General features: G+C 42.2%; 2 protein-coding genes across 2 annotated transcripts in view; one reads left to right on the forward strand and one right to left on the reverse strand.

Moving 5' to 3' along the window:
• The window catches only part of LOC117456503 (ras-specific guanine nucleotide-releasing factor RalGPS1-like), a 45,746-nt gene that overhangs the window by 12,033 nt on the left and 13,107 nt on the right, over nt 1-20,606 (reverse strand). Inside the window, exons 6-8 of the mRNA XM_034096415.2 lie at nt 19,935-20,024; nt 18,654-18,746; nt 17,110-17,236 (exon numbers count right to left, since the gene is read on the reverse strand). Of these exons, the coding sequence (XP_033952306.1) occupies nt 17,110-17,236; nt 18,654-18,746; nt 19,935-20,024 (310 nt within the window). The remainder of the gene's footprint in view (nt 1-17,109; nt 17,237-18,653; nt 18,747-19,934; nt 20,025-20,606) is intronic.
• On the forward strand, nt 236-15,507 carry LOC117456036 (angiopoietin-related protein 2-like). Its single transcript, XM_034095750.1, has 5 exons — nt 236-547; nt 5,205-6,126; nt 9,682-9,875; nt 14,148-14,418; nt 14,784-15,507. The coding sequence occupies exons 2-5, from the start codon at nt 5,238-5,240 to the stop codon at nt 14,981-14,983; spliced, it is 1,554 nt and encodes a 517-aa protein (XP_033951641.1). The 5' UTR covers nt 236-547; nt 5,205-5,237; the 3' UTR covers nt 14,984-15,507.

Consider the following 20,606-nt stretch of genomic DNA (forward strand, 5'->3'; position numbering starts at 1 on the left):
TAAAACCCTGACCCAACTGCAACACAGTCATGGGTTTGCCGGGAAACAAGTGGAAAAAAGTGCGAGATGCAGGGGGTGGGGGGGGGGGGGGGGGGGGCTGCAGGGGACATGGGTTTATTTTTTTTGGTGGGGGGGGGGGGTTCCATGGTCTCCCTGTTGTCAAGGGGAGGAGAAAGGGGCGTGGCCGGGGCTCCCTGCTAAAGATCTCCCTGGTGATGGCAGGATTACAGAGGGAGCTCCAGGCTCTCTTTCTTGAAGCGAGTAAACAGGCGTGAGTTCAGTTGATGACTCATCACATGACCAAGGTGCCGATGAATGAAGTCGCAGCGGGAGAGCTCCGGCTGTGCATTGAGTGGACATTTGGGGTCCTGTGCAGAGACCTCAGGGCTGAACATTTTCCACATGAAGAAAGTGACTGACAGCGGGCCAAGGGGAATAATGTGAAGACGTTCCACTGACTAAATACTGGACCAGCGCAGAGGACATGAGGAATTACTCACTGCTGCTGAGGAAGTCATAGACAGGCAGGAGGTTGAAGGAAAAGGAGGTGAGTGGAGCCTTTCATTTCCTATCACTGACTTTTTGAGCATCACAGATTGTTCTCTTTGATTTGTTTAAAGCAATACTCTCATCGCTGGGAAACATGTTGGATGTCTTGCATGTCATGTTTACAGCTTGATAGATTTGTTTTAAAGCTCTGATTTAAAGAAGATAAACTTAGAGTCCTGTCATCAATGGCTTGTTGAATAGTGTGCCGTTGCAGTGGTGTGGAACGAGGAACCCCAGAACTGAGGACTTCAGTAATGTGAAACCATTGTCATGACCCACGTGTCGTATTGTGAGAGACAAACAAAACATGAACCCACAAGTCAAGAAACTCCGTAGCTCGACTTGAGGTCAGAAACTCCACAGGGAACCTTTCATGGTCCTTAATATGGACTTTAACTCAAACGCACTCCTTCACTCCCAACACAAAGCTTCTGGTAGTGACTCTTATCAAAGTGTCAGATCCTTTGCGTTGATCCGTGTGAAAGTATCAAACCTTTCCAGATTTCTTACTTTTCGCATAATCAGTTTTTCAAATAAACCCCGAAATAGTAGTAAAGCAAGTTTCACCACTCGTGCTGCACGCCCGATTAAACTTCTCTTAATGCATTACCAGTCCTCATGTAAAGGTCAACACTAATAAAGATAACAATCCTTTGCTTTTAAGCAACATCCCACTTGGAAGTACGCTGGGAAACGGGTTTTTCTGAGGAGAAATATCGACTTTCTTAAATCGACAGTGTAATTAATAATAATAATAATAATAAATGTAATTTATATAGCGCTTCTCATCTGCCAAGACAAATCTTGAAGTGCTTCACAACAAGGGATACCGATACACTTTGAGAGATTAAACAAATAATTGTAATAATAATAATAAGAAATCAAAAAATAAAATAGAAAATAGAGTACAAAAATAAAAGTCGGAGATAGCGATAACAATGGCAGTACTCCAGGTGTACCATGCTCATTGGAAGGCCTGCCGAAAGAAGAGGGTCTTAAGGCCGGTTTTGAAGACCTCGGTGAAATTAATGTAAATGATATCCGACTTTTATATTTTGTGAGCTGTAATCGACACTTCATAGGGTATATTCGTGACTATATATATATATATATATATATATATATATATATATATATATATATATATATATATATCCGTGACTCTGAGTCCCACAGTCTTTCAGTCCCGTCTCAAAACACATCTTTTCAACTCTGTCTACCCACAAGCCCCCCCCTCTCAATCAACTTCCTCTTGACTGCCTTTTTATTTTTTACTTACTTGTTTGCCTGTCCTTGTTTGCCTACCCTCCCTCATTCTGTAAAGCGTCTTTGAGTTGTGAAAAGCGCTATATAAATAAAATGGATAGATAGATATATATATCTTTCACTGTCATTATATAAATATTTTACTTTTTAGTTCGGTCTATTTTGAGATGTTTCCATTTTACGATGTCCGTTTATTTCCGACTCTTTTTAAATGTCACAATGCCTCGTTTACTGCCTCTGAAATTGTGATCAATGAAAAAGGTACAGCTTTTATTCATTGATCTTAATCATGAAAATATGTAAAGACTAACGCTGAGCCGCGTTAACGTCAAACACTGATGGTGTGTAAGCGCGCAACACTGAGGAAAGCTTCACGTTGAGGCAGAGCAGGAGGATACACGTCAGACTCGTGAAACGACTCCGACAGGGACTGAGAATTAACTCACCAGCTACTCTTTTACGGTCAGTCGGCCAAACCATGTGTGCCGAGTGAGGATAGCCAGCCCCCCCCCCCCCCCTGTGGTTTAAAGACATGCCTGAGCATCCAGACGCGCGTTTGTGACAACTGTTCCTGTGTGTGTGTGTGTGTGTGTGTGTGTGTGAGAGACTGAAAGAGACACAGGGGCAAAGACAGGGAGGGATAAAGCATGCGTGACAAACTCATGTATCACTGTTGTTGCTGCTGATCGACGGTGAGGTCACCCACAGAGCTCAGCTCGTCCCGACACCTCTCACAAGTCAGACTGACAGCTGGCGGTCGGGTCTGGACTCACTTTATGGGCTCCCTGCTGCTTCCCCTCTGACCTCTAACAGATGCCCTGGCACACTGTGGAGATAGAGATATCACTCACCATCATCCAGAGGGCAGGGAAGTACTCGGATCGTGTGCTTGAGTAAAAGTAGAAGTACTCAGGTCTTGTACTTGAGTAAAAGTAGAAGTACTCAGATCTTGTGCTTGAGTAAAAGTAGAAGTACTCAGGTCTTGTACTTGAGTAAAAGTAGAAGTACTCAGATCTTGTACTTGAGTAAAAGCAGAAGTACTCAGATCTTGTACTTGAGTAAAAGTAGAAGTACTCAGATCTTGTACTTGAGTAAAAGTAGAAGTACTCAGATCTTGTTCTTGAGTAAAAGTAGGAGTACTCAGATCTTGTTCTTGAGTAAAAGTAGGAGTACTCAGATCTTGTACTTGAGTAAAAGTAGAAGTACTCAGATCTTGTACTTGAGTAAAAGTACTCAGATCTTGTACTTGAGTAAAAGTAGAAGTACTCAGATCTTGTACTTGAGTAAAAGTAGAAGTACTCAGGTCTTGTACTTGAGTAAAAGTAGAAGTACTCAGATATTGTACTTGAGTAAAAGTAGAAGTACTCAGATCTTGTATTTGAGTAGAAGTAGAAGTACTCAGATCTTGTACTTGAGTAAAAGTAGAAGTACTCAGATCTTGTACTTGAGTAAAAGTAGAAGTACTCAGATCTTGTATTTGAGTAAAAGTAGAAGTACTCAGATCTTGTAGTTTAAGTAAAAGTAGAAGTACTCAGGTCTTGTACTTGAGTAAAAGTAGAAGTACTCAGGTCTTGTACTTGAGTAAAAGTAGAAGTACCAGAGTGTAGGAATACTCTGTTAGAAGTAAAAGTCCTGCATTCAAAATGTTACTCAAGTAAAATAACGAAAGTATCATCATCAAAATATGGTTAAAGTACCAAAAGTAAAAGTAGTCATTGTGCAGATTGGTCCATCACACCACTTCTACACAGATCTGCACGATAACATCCCGCATGTAGCAGTTTAACCGCTCTCCTGGACAGAGAAACGATAACGAATCGAGATCAATCTGGAAAAGATCGATCTTAAAAAACACACGTGTGGTCGTGTCTCTCCGAGCGGGTTCTCTGGGGCCAGTGGGTGTCTTGATGTCATGTTCCATAGAAAGCGAGACACGAAAGAAAGTCTGACATGCTGCAGAACATCTCACATCTCTCGCCTGAACTGTTGCAGATGTGTCGGTACACGTAATTGCTTAAATCAAACTTGGCTTAAGCAATAGTGGCACAACTAAGTGGACGTGTTTGGATGCCACGTCCGAGCTTTGCTATGCAGTCCTGGGATATGTGGTCAAGTTGTTTATCTGGTAATTGGCTTCATGGATTTGCACAGAATTCAGTTTGAAAGACCTGGGGTGAGGAGTTGGACAGCGACATTTAATTATTGATTAAAGTAGTGACTACAGTAATTACAAAAATATCTTAATTTCTGTACATTCCTCTTTTAAATGGTAAATGGACGGGACTTACATAGCGCTTTAAGACCCCTCAAAGCGCTTTACATACATGTCGTTCACCCATTCACACAGAGCAGTGTACCTTACTCTAAGTGCTTCTCAAAGTGTGGTCCGCGGACCACTGGTGGTCCGTGAGCGCCCCCTAGTGGTCCGTGAGTATATTGGTAAAATTTCACATTTGAAATAAATACATTTATTTAAGTTTTTCGCACTCTAGCGGGAATATCTCTGCAATGGAACGAGCTTACGTTTAACTTTTGATTGCATGATATAGCCCAGATAAGCACCTTCATCACACACATTGCCACTTGTTTGTACAATTTTCAGGCGATTTGTAAAAAACGATGTGTTTTTGGATATTTGTGGAGTTAGGTGGTCCGCGAGTGTTTTTTTATTGGTTAAGTGGTCCTTGGTATGAAAAGGTTTGAGAAACACTGCTCTAGGAACTAACATTCACACACCGTTGGCCATCGGGAGCAACTCAGGGTTAAGTATCTTGCCCAAGGATACATCGACATGTTGGCTGCACGGGCTGGGATCGAACCCACAACCTTCTGGCCACAGTCGCCCTTCACATCCTACAGAGCAGATTCTTTTCCCGTACATTGATTGAAATCAGTTACAAAGTAGCCTCACTACAAGCTAGGGTCAATTCAAAAGTCCGACACCATTTAAAATATAAAAAATAATTAATAAGAGACATTCTTTGACGATGAAATATATGGGATTTAGGTGTTTCAAAAAGGTGTCAATGGTGAATCTGCAATGACATAAAGGGTCTTACATATTTGTGATTGTATGCAAAACATTTTTCTATATGCCAAAGGTCTGATCAAAGTTCAATACCCGAAAGCAGCAGAATGATTTGTAATGCTTTTCTATTCATCACCAAAACATCGACTGTTTGATGTGAATTCAAACACATACATATTTTAATATTCGGGATTCGATCTCTCCGTCTGTACACACAAACTGAAAGATTGACAACAACATTGACTGACTCTGATAATGTAAACATGTCGAATATAACAGTGGATTTCCGCCTGATGTGAGCGTGTTTCTTTAGCTGATGCAGTGAGAGACCGACTGATCATCTCTCCCCACTCTGTTCCAGGAATCATCTTGGCTCGTGCAGCAGGACTGTGCTATGATTCTCCCTGCGGGGGTGCTGCTGGGGCTCCTGTTGCTCTCCAGACCCCAGTCCTCTCTCCAAGAAGGCACTCAGGAAATCGAGAACAGTGATGAGATCCCGGAGAGAGAGTTCATCTTCGCCCCAAATCGGCAAAAACGAGCCGTCGTTGACCACAGCCGCTCCCAAACGGACAAATGTTCCTACACGTTTATTGTCCCCGAGCAGAAAAGCACCGGGGCCATCTGTGTGAACTCCAGGGAGCCCGAGGAATTGCTGGAGAACCGGGTCAACAAGCAGGAGCTGGAGCTGCTGAACACCGAGCTTCAGAAGCAGCGCCGGCAGATCGAAGCTCTGCAGCAGCTGATCCAAGTCGACGGGGGGGTGGTGAATGAAGTCAAGCTCCTGCGCAAGGAGAGCCGCAACATGAACTCCAGAGTGACGCAGCTCTACATGCAACTGCTGCACGAGATCATCCGCAAACGAGACAACGCTCTGGAGGCGTCGCAGCTGGAGACGCGAGTGCTCAACCACACGAACCAGATGGGAACGCTCGGCTTACGCTACAGCGAGCTGGAGCACAAGTACCAGCGTCTGTCGGCCCTCGCAAACAACCAGAGCGCCCTCCTGCTGCACCTGGAGAAGCATTGTCAGCGGGGGGGACACTCGTACGGTGTGGTGCAGGAACGGGTACGCCCGGTCCACCCACGACCCCCTGTGATGCCTCCCGTACAGATGCCTGAACTGTCTCCCGGAGGATACAGACCCTACGATCCTCAGAAATACACCCGGCACACCATCAACCGCATGAATAATGAGATACAGAACGACCAGAACTCTAAAGCAGTATCACCTCCACTGCCCACGATGCCAAGCGCTGCATACAGCTTTACAAGTGCGCCCGTTGGTAAGTAGAGAATACAAATGGTAATAAAGCTTTGATTGTATAGCACTTCATATACAAGGTGCAGCTCAAAGTGCTTTAACAACAAGGCACACATCACAAGTTAAAACAAAAAACAAGAGATGTACTTATAATCAAACTGTTTGCACAATATAATATAACAATTAAAAAGGGACAAAAAGTAAAAAAAAAGGTATGATAATTTCAAGAAAATTCAATAAAATAAAATATGATCCCTCTGTAAAATAAAAGATATAAGACTAAATGAATAAATGCAAAAAAATATTAACACCTCTAAAACAAATAATACAAATAATAATTATAATATAATAAATACAAATTATAATAAAATACCAATTTAAATAAGCGATGTCACAAATACAACTATAAAATACATTTAAAGGTCTCCTATCATGCTATTTTAAGGCATATATTATGGGTCTCGGAAATATACAAATATTTAAAAACATGTCTACGTGTTTTTCTCAAAATACAAACAGATCATGCATTTTAGACATCCCTCATATCCCTCTATTCCAGCCCTGTTAGAGAAACGCGGATTTTGGGTCCTTAGCTTGAAAAAAAAAGAAAAGAGGAGGCGGAGCTAATGCCTGATCAGAATCCTACCGGAGATAAAGTTAAATTCTGCTGTGATAAAACGCCATCCTGTTTAAACCACATCGAGGATTATTTCTGAAACAGTATGGAGCTCAAATGCTTTTTCTCTTGCAGGTTTATCACAAGGTGAGTTCCCTTTTTTTATTTCCTGCTTTTTAAAAACACATGTGCTCTACAGTACCGGTTAGCTCTGAGTGTTAGCGAGGTTTGCTAATGTCAACAAAAACGAGATTACGTCCAAAACACGTCAGGCATTGTTTCTGATAGCAACTTTCTGTGGGTCCACCGTCCGAAATTACGTAATATCGGCAGCAAATCTGTGTCCGCTATTTATACCCCCGTTTTTAAAAGATTTGGGTACGGAGGAAAAGAGAAAGGGTTTTATTTTCTGACGCTGCGTGAGTTCCCTCCGACGCACCGGGGACATATTTATGTATAAAAGACATCATAAAGTGCATTTTGCGTGATATGTCCCCTTTATATAACCTGGCCACACAGACACTCAATCTAAGCCTCATCTCGAAATGAAAAGATGTTTTCGACAAAGTTCAAAGGCCTTATTGTCATATGCAGCTACAGTGTAGTTATGGCACTTAACATCTCAAGTCCAAGTCTCCTCCAACAATGCAACATCAATTATATAAGACATAAGACAATAAAACAAATAAAAATAGTGCAAGAACCAATTGAAGAAATAAAATAGTGCAAGACATATGTAGTGCAAGTAATGCAGAAGAAGTTACCTATAGGCAAGTAAAATGAAATGCTGTACAGTGAAATAGATTACTGCTTATTGTAATAATATATACATATGTGACAGTATAGTATGTGTGTGTGTCGTGTTGTAAAACAGTTTGATGGGTTTCTGAAGCCCATAAAAGAGCATTTTAAACTGCGTCCACTTATCATTTTTCGTCAGTGATAAAGCTCTATGACAACATGCTCACAGATGCCTTTTTTGAAATGTGACTGCAGCTGCAAGTGATTAACGAGATCCTATAATGACACTAATGGCCCAACCCACAGGGAGTCTGAGTGCACCAAAAACACTTTCCATAAGAACTGTGGAAAGTCTGTTCTTGCATCTGGCACTACCCCGAACGTTTGGTAGCAGATCTGGCAGTTGTCGTGCCTTCCTTCAGTGAAACCATCACATCTGGCTACAGTCCGCCAGCAGGACTCACTGGAGGGCTTTATTGAAAAGTTAATCCTGTTTCTGGATTGTCCCCCTCTGTTTAAAACAGACTGGATCCATCTCAAAACAGGCTGGTGGCTAAACTGCAGTATACAGTACAGTCCCTGCGATGTGATTTTGTCCCCTGCAAAGGAAACTAGTAACCAGTGTACAGACTGCTCCTGCAAGGTTCTCTAGGGCGGCTTTTGATGATGAGACGGCCCACACACTGTGAAGGACATTGTATGCTATTCATCATCTTTTAAAGGTCCCCTATTATACTGTTTTTCATCACTATATTACAGGTCTCTGATATATACAAAACATGTCTCTGATTGGCTGAAACACCAAACAGATCATCGCAGCATTACCCATAATCCCCTCTGTTTCAGCCCTGTTTCCAAAGTGCTGATTCTCCGTCTGTTACTTCAGATGAACATAAGGAGCCCCTCCCCACGCCCCTCTGAGAGACATTTGGTTACAAAGAACACAATGGTGCTCTAGAGGAGATTCAGGCGATAAGGGGGGGGGGGGGGGGGGGGGGGGGGGGTTACCTTGGTTGCTGATTGGCTAATGGTTACACAAGACAACACATCGTGATGACATCATAAAGGGGCCAAAATCTGATCAGCTCATTTTCAGACAGGTTTTTATAGAAATTGATCAAAAAGAGAGAAAATCTTTGTTCCTGAAACTTTCAGTCTCTTTCCACAGAGGGGACACATGTTGATGTAGAAGAGACATGAAGAAGAGGGGACACATGTTGATGTAGAAGAGACATGAAGAAGAGGGGACACATGTTGATGTAGAAGAGACATGAAAGAAGAGGGGACACATGTTGATGTAGAAGAGACATGAAGAAGAGGGGACACATGTTGATGTAGAAGAGACGTGAAGAAGAGGGGACACCTGTTGATGTAGAAGAGACATGAAGAAGAGGGGACACACATGTTGATGTAGGAAGAGACATGAAGAAGAGGGGACACATGTTGATGTAGAAGCAGGAATGCAGAAGAGGGGACACATGTGATGTAGAAGAGACATGAGAAGAGGGGACACATGTGATGTAGAAGAGGACATGAGAGAAGAGGGGACACATGATTGTAGAAGAGACATGAAGAAGAGGGGACACATGTTGATGTAGAAGAGACGTGGAGAAGAGGGGACACATGTTGATGTAGAAGAGACATGGAGAAGAGGGGACGCATGTTGATGTAGAAGAGACATGAAGAAGAGGGGACACATGTTGATGTAGAAGAGACGTGAAGAAGAGGGGACACATGTTGATGTAGAAGAGACGTGAAGAAGAGGGGACACATGTTGATGTGGAAGAGACATGAAGAAGAGGGGACACATGTTGATGTAGAAGAGACATGAAGAAGAGGGGACACATGTTGATGTAGCAGAGACATGAAGAAGAGGGGACACATGTTGATGTAGAAGAGACATGAAGAAGAGGGGACACATGTTGATGTAGAAGAGACATGGAGAAGTGGATTTCACATATTAGGTGACCTTTAAAGAACACTGATACTTTCCTGCATCACAGACACTGGAAATAAGTGGTCAAATGTGGCAGACAGAACACATGGGCAACAGTGACGTTACTTTTCCAGCTGCACGAATATGTTCTATTAAATGTCGCCGTGTCTGTTCCTTTGACAGGTTGTTTGAATTATAATAACGATGACAATGACGAATCAGTCAGGAAGGCCTTTGTTTATCAATATGCACGATAGTTCGTCAGCATATCGTCTCTCCTGCAGGTCCTTTCAAAGACTGCCTGGAAGCTGCGGAGGGCGGATACACCAACAGCGGCATGTTCCTGCTGAAACCAGACAAGACCAATCGCCTGATGCAGGTGTGGTGTGACCAGACACGGGACCCCGGTGGCTGGACCGTCATTCAGAGGCGTACGGACGGCTCCGTGAACTTCTTTAGAAACTGGGAGACTTACAAGGTACTAAACATTGATCTTGGACCTTTAGGTTGTATACAAGTCGATGTTATGTATCTGTCTACCGTACTTTTCGGACTACAAAGCGCACCTGCATATGAGCCGCAGCAGCTAAATCGTCGTTCTGTCTCTCGGTTCCACTTTTACTTTGGCGCTACCTGTCTCACTCTTTTCCGGCCTCCAGCTTTTCCTGCTGGAGCCCGCCGCTTCGAGGCGGACCGGTCCTAGAGCCCATAGCGTTAAAGGTGGTTAATTTTACCTGTGAAATCCATAGATTCAGGAGGTTCCCTAGTGGCCGTTAGCTGTACAAAGAAAATGGGGAAAAAGTCGCGGCTTATAGTCCGAAAAGTACGGTATATCTATGTTAGCAGACGTGAGGATGCATGTGGGCTCAGTGGTTGAGCTAAGGTCAGAATGCTAACATGCACACAAAGACGATACTAACGTCCAGATGGGAAGTTGGTACAGTTACAAGTCATTTGTTAGACGCTTTTATCCAAAGCAACTAACATACATTCGGTGCTGTGGACAATCCGCACAGAAGCAGTTTAGGGTGAAGTGTCTTGCCCAGGGACACAACGACATGCTGACTGCAGTGAGACTCGAACTTGCTGTCCCTTGATTCGAAGTCCAGCACATTAGCCACTGAGCCACCCTCATTGTTCATCTTCTTACTGTAGCGTGTTTGCATGCTAAATTGCTAATTAGCACAAAACCCCAAAGGAATAGCTTGGGTTGATGGTAATGAAACTAATTTCCAAAGTATTTGGTCATAAACCTACGGAGCCCCTAAAGGGACAAGAAGAAAAAAAAAAAAAACAGAGGGAGAAATAAAAAAGTCAGGATAACTGGTTAGTATCTCGTGCGCAGGAGAAACGAATCCGTTGTCCTGACTTTATTTTTTTTTGAGAAAGTTACCGATGCACCAAGGAGGAAGTGGAACACGAGACAACCATGTCATTGCAGACTGTTATGTTTACGTGGGGAAATGACAGTGCATACATTATTTGAGATATATATCGTACTTAGACTTCACTTTAAGGACATTTCGGCCAGGGGTGTGTGGTCACTCCAGGAGGCAGCGGGACGTGTAACTCAGAGAAGAGCAGCACCAGCGCTCAAAGAGCTTTTACGCACCGCCTACACTGTGTTTACCTTCATTGAACAGCTATAAATCATGGGCGGACTAGGACTAAAAATCAACCCGGGACTCGCACCCAGCCCAGCCCACGTAAACTGTCAACGGGCGGCCCACTTCGGTACCGGTGTGTGTGTGTGTGTGTGTGTGTGTGTGTGTGTGTGTGTGTGTGTGTGTGTGTGTGTGTGTGTGTGTGTGTGTGTGTGTGTGTGTGTGTGTGTGTGTGTGTGTGTGTGTGTGTGTGTGTGTGTGTGTGTGTGTGTGTGTGTGTGTGTGTGTGTGTGTGTGTCAGCTGCGGGCAGCAGGTACTCTGAGAGTCACGGACATTAATTCATAGATCAAAGCGGACTGGTTTACAGACTCTCCTGTTTTTTGCCAATCCGGTGCTTAAACCAATAGCTCTACACCCCTGGCCGAAATGTCCATACAATTAAGTCTGACTTCAAAATATATCTCAAATAATGTATGCACTGTCATTTCCCCACGTAAACATAAAAGTCTGCAATGAAATGGTTGTCTCGTGTTCCACTTCCTCCTTGGTGCATCCGTAACTTTCTCAAAAAAAAATAAAGTCAGAATAACGGATTCGTTTCTCGTGCGCACGAGAAACGAATCCGTTATTCTGACTTTATTTTTTTTTGTCTCTTTTTTTTTTTCCCATGTCCCTTTAGGGGCTCCGTATAAACCAATGTAAACAATGTAATCAAATATGTTGACCTCATCGTGCTTGATGAAAAGTAAGGGGATTACCAAAGTCTTACAATTCAGGGCAACATGAACATGCTGTTTTCCAAAAGTTAATACAAATACCCGACAAAAACACAAATGTCAATCCGATGGTGCAATCGACGAAACATCAGAGGATGGTGATGACTCATCCCCTTAGAAAACACGAATATCTGTACAAAGCAATCTTTCATCCATAATCTGGTTTTCAGATATTTCAAAGCTTAAGTGAAACCATGACATCACGGAAACATTAGGGGATCACCAAAGTAGGATTCCCCCGTCCAAACAATCAAAACCACTCCAACTCGATGTAATCCTTCAATCTGTTGGTCTGTCTGGAAGATGTGAGTAATCACTACAGAAACCCACCAAAAATCAAATCTGAAATCAAATCAATCATGCTCTCAGCGTTGCTCACTGATTCAAAGACGTAACCATGCTGTGTTGCCAAGCTATTTCTCTGAAGACTCTCAGCTACGTAAATACTGGTGCACAGGGTGAAACTTTTCATTGCCAAAGTTCAACTTCCTCCCCAAAACGTGCAATTTTCTCATCACTTTCAAATAACCAACCCCCCAAAGGAGCACTTCCAAGATGTCCCCCAGCCCCCCCCGAATGAGTCAACGAGCCTCTTTAAGCCAACTGACATTTGGCATGGACGAGGACTCCCTCCTGATTGAACGCATGTGTGATGTAATTGAAAGCAGTGATTCAGACGGAGGGACACGTCGTGCAATGCCACGGCTCTTCGCCTCTCCCTCTTACATCATGACCAGTCTCTTATCGATGCTTGGAAAACGTGGATGGTGTGGATTCAAAGGGAGGACAAACATAACTTCGTTAAAATGGGGGAATCGCTTTGGCAGTTCCTATTAAATCATGTCTCAGAACCAGAGGTAGTGAAGTACAAATACTTAAGTAGATTTGCCTAGTATCATTACTTTTACACAAATAATTACTACATTTTAAAAACATTAATTAAAATGGGGGAATTGTTTTGGCATTTCCTATTAAGTAAAAGTAAAGAATTAGGGCTTTGAAATGTACTTAAGTAAAGAATTAGGGCTTTGAAATGTACTTAAGTAAAAGTAAAGAATTAGGGCTTTGAAATGTACTTAAGTAAAAGTAAAGAATTAGGGCTTTGAAATGTACTTAAGTAAAAGTAAAGAATTAGGGCTTTGAAATGTACTTAAGTAAAAGTAAAGAAGTTAGGGCTTTGAAATGTACTTAAGTAAAAGTAAAGAATTAGGGCTTTGAAATGTACTTAAGTAAAAGTAAAGAAGTTAGGGCTTTGAAATGTACTTAAGTAAAAGTAAAGAATTAGGGCTTTGAAATGTACTTAAGTAAAAGTAAAGAATTAGGGCTTTGAAATGTACTTAAGTAAAAGTAAAGAATTAGGGCTTTGAAATGTACTTAAGTAAAAGTAAAGAATTAGGGCTTTGAAATGTACTTAAGTAAAAGTAAAGAATTAGGGCTTTGAAATGTACTTAAGTAAAAGTAAAGAAGTTAGGGCTTTGAAATGTACTTAAGTAAAAGTAAAGAAGTTAGGGCTTTGAAATGTACTTAAGTAAAAGTAAAGAATTAGGGCTTTGAAATGTACTTAAGTAAAAGTAAAGAAGTTAGGGCTTTGAAATGTACTTAAGTAAAAGTAAAGAATTAGGGCTTTGAAATGTACTTAAGTAAAAGTAAAGAAGTTAGGGCTTTGAAATGTACTTAAGTAAAAGTAAAGAATTAGGGCTTTGAAATGTACTTAAGTAAAAGTAAAGAAGTTAGGGCTTTGAAATGTACTTAAGTAAAAGTAAAGAATTAGGGCTTTGAAATGTACTTAAGTAAAAGTAAAGAATTAGGGCTTTGAAATGTACTTAAGTAAAAGTAAAGAAGTTAGGGCTTTGAAATGTACTTAAGTAAAAGTAAAGAATTAGGGCTTTGAAATGTACTTAAGTAAAAGTAAAGAATTAGGGCTTTGAAATGTACTTAAGTAAAAGTAAAGAATTAGGGCTTTGAAATGTACTTAAGTAAAAGTAAAGAAGTTAGGGCTTTGAAATGTACTTAAGTAAAAGTAAAGAAGTTAGGGCTTTGAAATGTACTTAAGTAAAAGTAAAGAATTAGGGCTTTGAAATGTACTTAAGTAAAAGTAAAGAATTAGGGCTTTGAAATGTACTTAAGTAAAAGTAAAGAATTAGGGCTTTGAAATGTACTTAAGTAAAAGTAAAGAAGTTAGGGCTTTGAAATGTACTTAAGTAAAGGAGTTTACTCAGAACCTTTACCAGATAATTTTTAACCACGAGTATCTGCACTTTTTCTTGAGTGAAGGACGTGTGTAGGACGTGTGTCATGCTTTCCACCTCTGGTTCGAGCAGTTGGACGAGCTTACATGCAGCTAATTAAACGTCTCTCTCTTGTGACAGCAAGGGTTTGGAAACATTGATGGGGAGCACTGGTTGGGTCTGGAGAACATCTACTGGCTGACTAACCAGGCCACCTACAAGCTGCTGGTGACTCTGGAGGATTGGAGCGGACGTAAGACTCGCGCAGAGTACGCCAGCTTCAGAATCGAGTCCGAGGCGGACTTCTACCGGCTGCGAGTGGGACGATACCAGGGAAACGCTGGAGACTCGCTGACCTGGCACAACGGCAAGCAGTTCACAACACTGGACAAAGACAACGACGCCTACACAGGTGAGGGGATCAAGTACGAGAGAAGGCCGTCATAGCTGTTGGTGTGCTTTCACTGCGGCTGAGAGGGATAGGTCGTCTTTTAAACAGAAGGTTGTGGGTTCGATGCCAGCCCGTGCAGACAACATGTCGATGTATCCTTGATACTTAACCCCGAGTTTAATTGACTGAATGTATCTGAAAATGTGGCTTATTAACACATGAATACTGTTATATATTTGAACATATATATTTTAGAAGTACAATAGCAGATGTTTATTTGTGGGCCACATTTCATTATACTTTTAGAACGATTCAAAATGGTCGCATTTGGCCCCCGGGCCGTAGTCTGGACACCCCTGGTCTAATCTAAGTCCTTGTATCTCCAGGTAACTGTGCCCACTACCAGAAAGGAGGGTGGTGGTACAACGCCTGCGCTCACTCCAACATGAACGGCGTGTGGTACCGGGGGGGGCATTACCGCAGCCGCTACCAGGACGGCGTCTACTGGGCCGAGTTCAGAGGGGGAGCGTACTCTCTGAAGAAAGTGACCATGATGATACGACCCAATGCAAACACCGTCCATTAACACGCTTTCTCATTTAGTGGCTGGAATATCTCTGCTCGAGTTTAAAATACAAAACTTACAATAGGAATCTAAATAAAGTCAGCATTGCATGTTTAATAGTTACAAAAGGAATTTATATCCAGAGATCAAACTTGGTAAAACACTGGTATTTCAGAGTATTATTGGTGGCCATATTGAGTATGTATGTATAATATATAGGGATCAAGTCTACAGGAAATAGATCTCGTTATTTATTTCCCCCCAAACATTTTATCGATCATTTCAGTTGTTGCTTAATTTCATCTCACTTAAATGTTAATAAAACGATGGATTGAAGGTCTTCTGAACACTTAATGTCAAAGTGATCAAAGTCAACTTTTCTAAATGAACAAGGAAATACCAGGGACTGTTAAAAAGGTGGAATCACCGCTGTGTCAGTGCGCAGAGTAAGCATCAGGTATTCTGTGTGTGTATATGCTGCTTCATTGAGATTATTTCTATCATCTGTATGTTACCAATCTTGCAATAAAATACGCACAACTCTGCTCGTGTTTCCAGTGATTGAACTCCAATCTTTCACGACACTACCCTCTGCCTTCCTTCTCACATGGGAAACTACCGACGGTTGTACAGCGATACTTAACATCGAGTAAAGCATAAATCAATTAGCGACAATAAAACAAGAGTAGTCTCCTAGCAACCAGTAATAAATGCCGATTTGAGATTGTACTCTAATATCAAAAACGTATTATTTGTTTATTATTTAATTATCCTGACCCGCCTCCCTTTGCATTATGAAACGCAAAATACGACAACGTAGACCTCGGACTGTTGAGCAACTGAAAGTCGTACATCAAGCAAGAATTGGGAAATAATTCCACCTAAAAAAGCTTCGACAAGTAGTGTCCTCAGTTCCCAAACGCTGATCGAGTGTTGTTTAAAGGAAAGGGGATGCAACACAGTGGTAAACATGCCTGTCCCAGCTTGTTTGGGACGTGTTGCTTAAGTTGACCAGTTTGAACATCACATATCTCGTCTTTGTCGTGTATTCAATTCAATGTCAAAAAGGATTTGCAAATTATTGTATTCTGTTTATGTTTTAGACCAGTGGTTCTCAACTGGTCAGGCCTCGGGACCCACTTTTTCCTTTGTCAATAAATCGCGACGAAAGGAGCCAGTTGAGGTGGTTCGGGCACCTAGTTAGGATGCCACCTGGGCGCCTCCCTAGGGAGGTGTTCCAGGCACGTCCAGCTGGGAAGAGACCAAGGGGTAGACCTAGGACCAGGTGGAGGGATTATATCTCTTCTCTGGCCTGGGAGCGCCTTGGGACCCCCAGTCAGAGCTGGTTGATGAGGGGAAAGGAACGTTTGTGTCTCTCTGCTGGAACTGATACCCCCGAGACCCGACCACGGATAAGCGGGAGAAGATGGATGGAATAAATCGCGACCCGAAATTTTGAACCACTCAAATCTATTTAACAAAAACATGTGCTGTAATATATACGCCTTTCGGCAGACAATATTAATTAAAGTGAAGTACAGTGCATATATCCCTTCACAGAACTAAAGTATTAATGAGATGATGGAATCAAAGCTGAACTGTGCAACATGAAAAGGCACACAAGCTGAAAACCCAACCCCAGCAGGGGGTCTGGGGGGATTCTGCCCCACGAGATTTTTAGAAATACTAACATATCAACTACGCATTCTGGTACTCTGAGAAGAAAATAAATAAATCTATTACAACCCGACATTTTAATAATATTTTATGCCATTGTTTGTTTTTCACTTTGTTCTGAAGCTGAACTTATCTGTGTGAATTGTGGGTAAGGGTAGATAGCCCACATTGTTCTACACACACACACACACACACACACACACACACACACACACACACACACACACACACACACACACACACACACACACACACACACACACACACACACACACACACACACACACACACACACACACACACACACACACACACACACACACACACACACACACACACACACACACACACACACACACACACACACACACACACACACACACACACACACACACACACACACACACACACACACACACACACACACACACACACACACACACACACACACACACACACACACACCTTACCGAGGTATGGGATGCAGGGCACCATCTTCAGGGAGCGGATGTATTCCCTCATGCAGGTGTAGTTCTCCTCCTTGGATGTCAGATAGTTGAGCTTCTCAAATGTGCCCTTGTCTTTCCGACTGATCAACTGCAACAGAGATCGAGTCATGGAGTAAACCTTCTGATTCAGAGTCTTGGAGGGAACGATGGCACACACACAAATATGGATTCTTCATTTCTTAATGAACCGAATCAGTCGATTTGAGTCAGAGTCAAACTGTTGTGGGCGATGTGGCACCTGCTTCCAGTCTGTCCAACAATCTGATGCTAATAAACAAATGCCATGCTACTGACATACTAAGTCACATCAACACCCCTCCATCATAACAAGACACGTCAGCAGACTGCTAAGAAATATAGAAAATAAAACTATAAAATGTCTGATGTTCCCAAGAGCCCCCCCCAAATGACTCCTGTTGGAAGTTGCGCCCCCCCCCACACACACACAAGGGGGGAGGGGCGCAACAGCGGTATTTAAAGTTTAAAAGTCTCAAAATGCTACAGCTGCTGTCACAAACTGGATGAAGGTGAAGTATTGTGTGAAAGGAGGATGAAAGCGTAATCAAGGAGCACTATTGGAGTGATGGTTATTGGACTCAGGATTAATTCATTTGGATTCCCGCTGTGTGAAGAAATGAAAGGACGGCGGAAGTGGAAACAATTCACAAAGGGATTAAACTGTTTAAAACACGTGCTCAAAGTAAGCCGGATTTTGCCGATGTGTTTATGTGGATTCAAAAGTCGTAAATAATCTACAAAATGGAGGAGGCCGATCTGATCGGAGCAACTGTGACAAATCGTCCAACTGAAACCGGCATGGACAATGGCTATTTTTAAAAATGCGCTTATCCAGAAAAGCCCGGTTTGGACACTTTACGGAAGGAACATTTCTATTAAAGAAAGAATTATACATTTCTGTCTTGTTATGCCTTTAATACTAACTTGAATTTGTATTCAAATGAATTAATCAATTATTAACCACTGGCTTCGAGCATGTTGGCTTCAGGGTAACCACTAACGCTCGGTTTATAGATTGACTATACTCGCAAAACAAAGAGACAAGGACACGCCTTTGACATAGGGCTGGGATGTTTCTTTTTTATGCATTCACGTTTCAGCAATTTCTCTTTGCATTCTTTTGTGTCCGTTTCAAAGATATACTCATATTAAGACATTCTTTTGTTGCAGCAGCATAAAACAAATTGCACATAATAATATATTTAATTAAAAGAGTAGAAATAAAACAATTCTAAAATACAAACATCTCAAAATAGAAATAAACCAAGAAAAATATACAGATGAACCGTGAAGATAACTGTCGGACAAACAAAAACACTATTGTAGGGCCAACTTTCTGTTAACACAATAAAAGCAGGATATTATTTATATAAAGTATGCATGGAATGGAATATATTGATTAGCCAACACCGCTGCTTCACACACTAATTTGAAGGGGGTGCTGGCTCCTATTTTCTAATCAAGCAGTGCATTGTGGGATATCTTACCGCCCAGGTTTTGCTGAGTCTGAAGATAGGAGCGCTCGTCAGAGCGGACACCACCGACACCAGGGAGTGAAGGTTGTTCAACTCCAACAGTTTCTGGGAACAAAGACAGATATTTAATGAACAACATGCTCTGTATTATTAAATACTAGAGTACAACCCGTATCGAGTACAACGTCTAATGTTGAGGTGCGTCTAGTCAGCATTGGCTGCATAACGTGTGTGTGAATGTTATACAAACTGGGTCATACTGAGCAGAGCAAGAAAGTGTGTGTGTGTGTGTGTGTGTGTGTGTGTGTGTGTGTGTGTGTGTGTGTGTGTGTGTGTGTGTGTGTGTGTGTGTGTGTGTGTGTGTGTGTGTGTGTGTGTGTGTGTGTGTGTGTGTGTGTGTGTGTTGTGTGTGTGTGTGTGTGTGTGTGTGTGTGTGTGTGTGTGTGTGTGTGTGTGTGTGTGTGTGTGTGTGTGTGTGTGTGTGTGTGTGTGTGTGTTCATGAGGAGGACAAACTGTAGAGGTACTGTTCAGAGGGATTCAACTGAGTATCATCGACCTCGACTGTGTGAGGCTGATGAGAGATTAATCTGAGAGAGCAGGACTTCAGTCCCAAGAGAGACTTGTATAGAATAGTAGAGATGAGAAAAGGAAGCTGCAACTCGTTATGAAAAGCCAGCGCGGTTCCTCCGTCAAGATCCTGCAGACTGACTGACTCCGGGATTTCATTATCTCATTTAAAAATAACCCTCTATGCATCAAACTCTGCGTCTCCAGTGCAGTCCCAAATTGCTAATCACCTTAAAGGTGGGGTAGGTAACTTTGGAGAAACCAGCTCGAGTGCGCTAGAATTTGAAAATACACAACCGGAAAAAATCTGCCACTTCCTCTCAGAGCCCCTCCTCCAACACACACGAACACGCACATGACCAATGAGGGCACGAGATCAGTTTGTGCCCCGATGGAAGGCTGACAGGCAGGTAGGCCATCCAGTTACTTTAGCCGGGCCGAAGCAGATGATTGGTCGTGCTTTTTACAGCGCCACGGCTTCCACAGATGACATTTTCATATGGATTTTTTGTCAAAGCACTTCAGATATTCACTGCTATCGGGATGTTAAGAGCATTCCATGGAATATAACGAAAAGTGTATCTCAGCCGGTTTCTCAAACTTACTTACCCCACCTATAATATAAGATTAACAACATCTTTAGCCAGTAAATAACAATGTAGATAACAATGGCCTGACAATGGTATAAAGAACCTTTAATAAAGACATCAGTAATTTTAACTCACCTTTGCTATTTTGACGAAATGGCTCAGTATTTCTGCTCGGATTTTCATCGTCTGGGCAGTCAAGATTTCTCTCACCAGCCAGAAGCTCACCTGAAAAACAACAGCATACAAACACATAATAAAACACAAGTCTATGTGTAACTGCACCCACAGACCAGGGGGTATACTACGAAGCAGGATTTTTGCTTAGCCGGCTAAATTCAGGGAAAACTCCGGCTTTCCGGTCCTACGAAGCTGGTTCTCTTTTTAGCAGGCTAGATCTCCATGGTAACTTATGCTTAGCAGCTAACCTGGGGGGTATACTACGAATCTAGTTCAACCTATCCTGGATATGTTTTGAGTTAGCCGCTCTCGCTAAACTGTCCTACAACGCTGGCTATCAACTCGTTCGCTCAAGCCAGCCGTGTCCTATCTAGTTAGGTGCGCGTTCACATGAAAGGGGTGGTATCTGGAGCATTCGACCAATCACAAACATGGAGAAGCGTACTGACAGCGCAGCGTCATACTTCCTGAATGAAAAGTCAACTATAATATTAGTCAAAAATGAAGAAGTTAAACTTTAAACATCCATGACTTAAACACTTGATCAGGATCAAAGCCACAGAGCTGCACCTGCAAGGTGAACACAGCTGGGAACAGAACACGTGTTTGAATGCGTACATTAACAGGTTT

Source organism: Pseudochaenichthys georgianus, chromosome 12 (assembly GCF_902827115.2).
Source record: "Pseudochaenichthys georgianus chromosome 12, fPseGeo1.2, whole genome shotgun sequence".
NCBI classification, from domain to species: Eukaryota; Metazoa; Chordata; class Actinopteri; order Perciformes; family Channichthyidae; genus Pseudochaenichthys; species Pseudochaenichthys georgianus.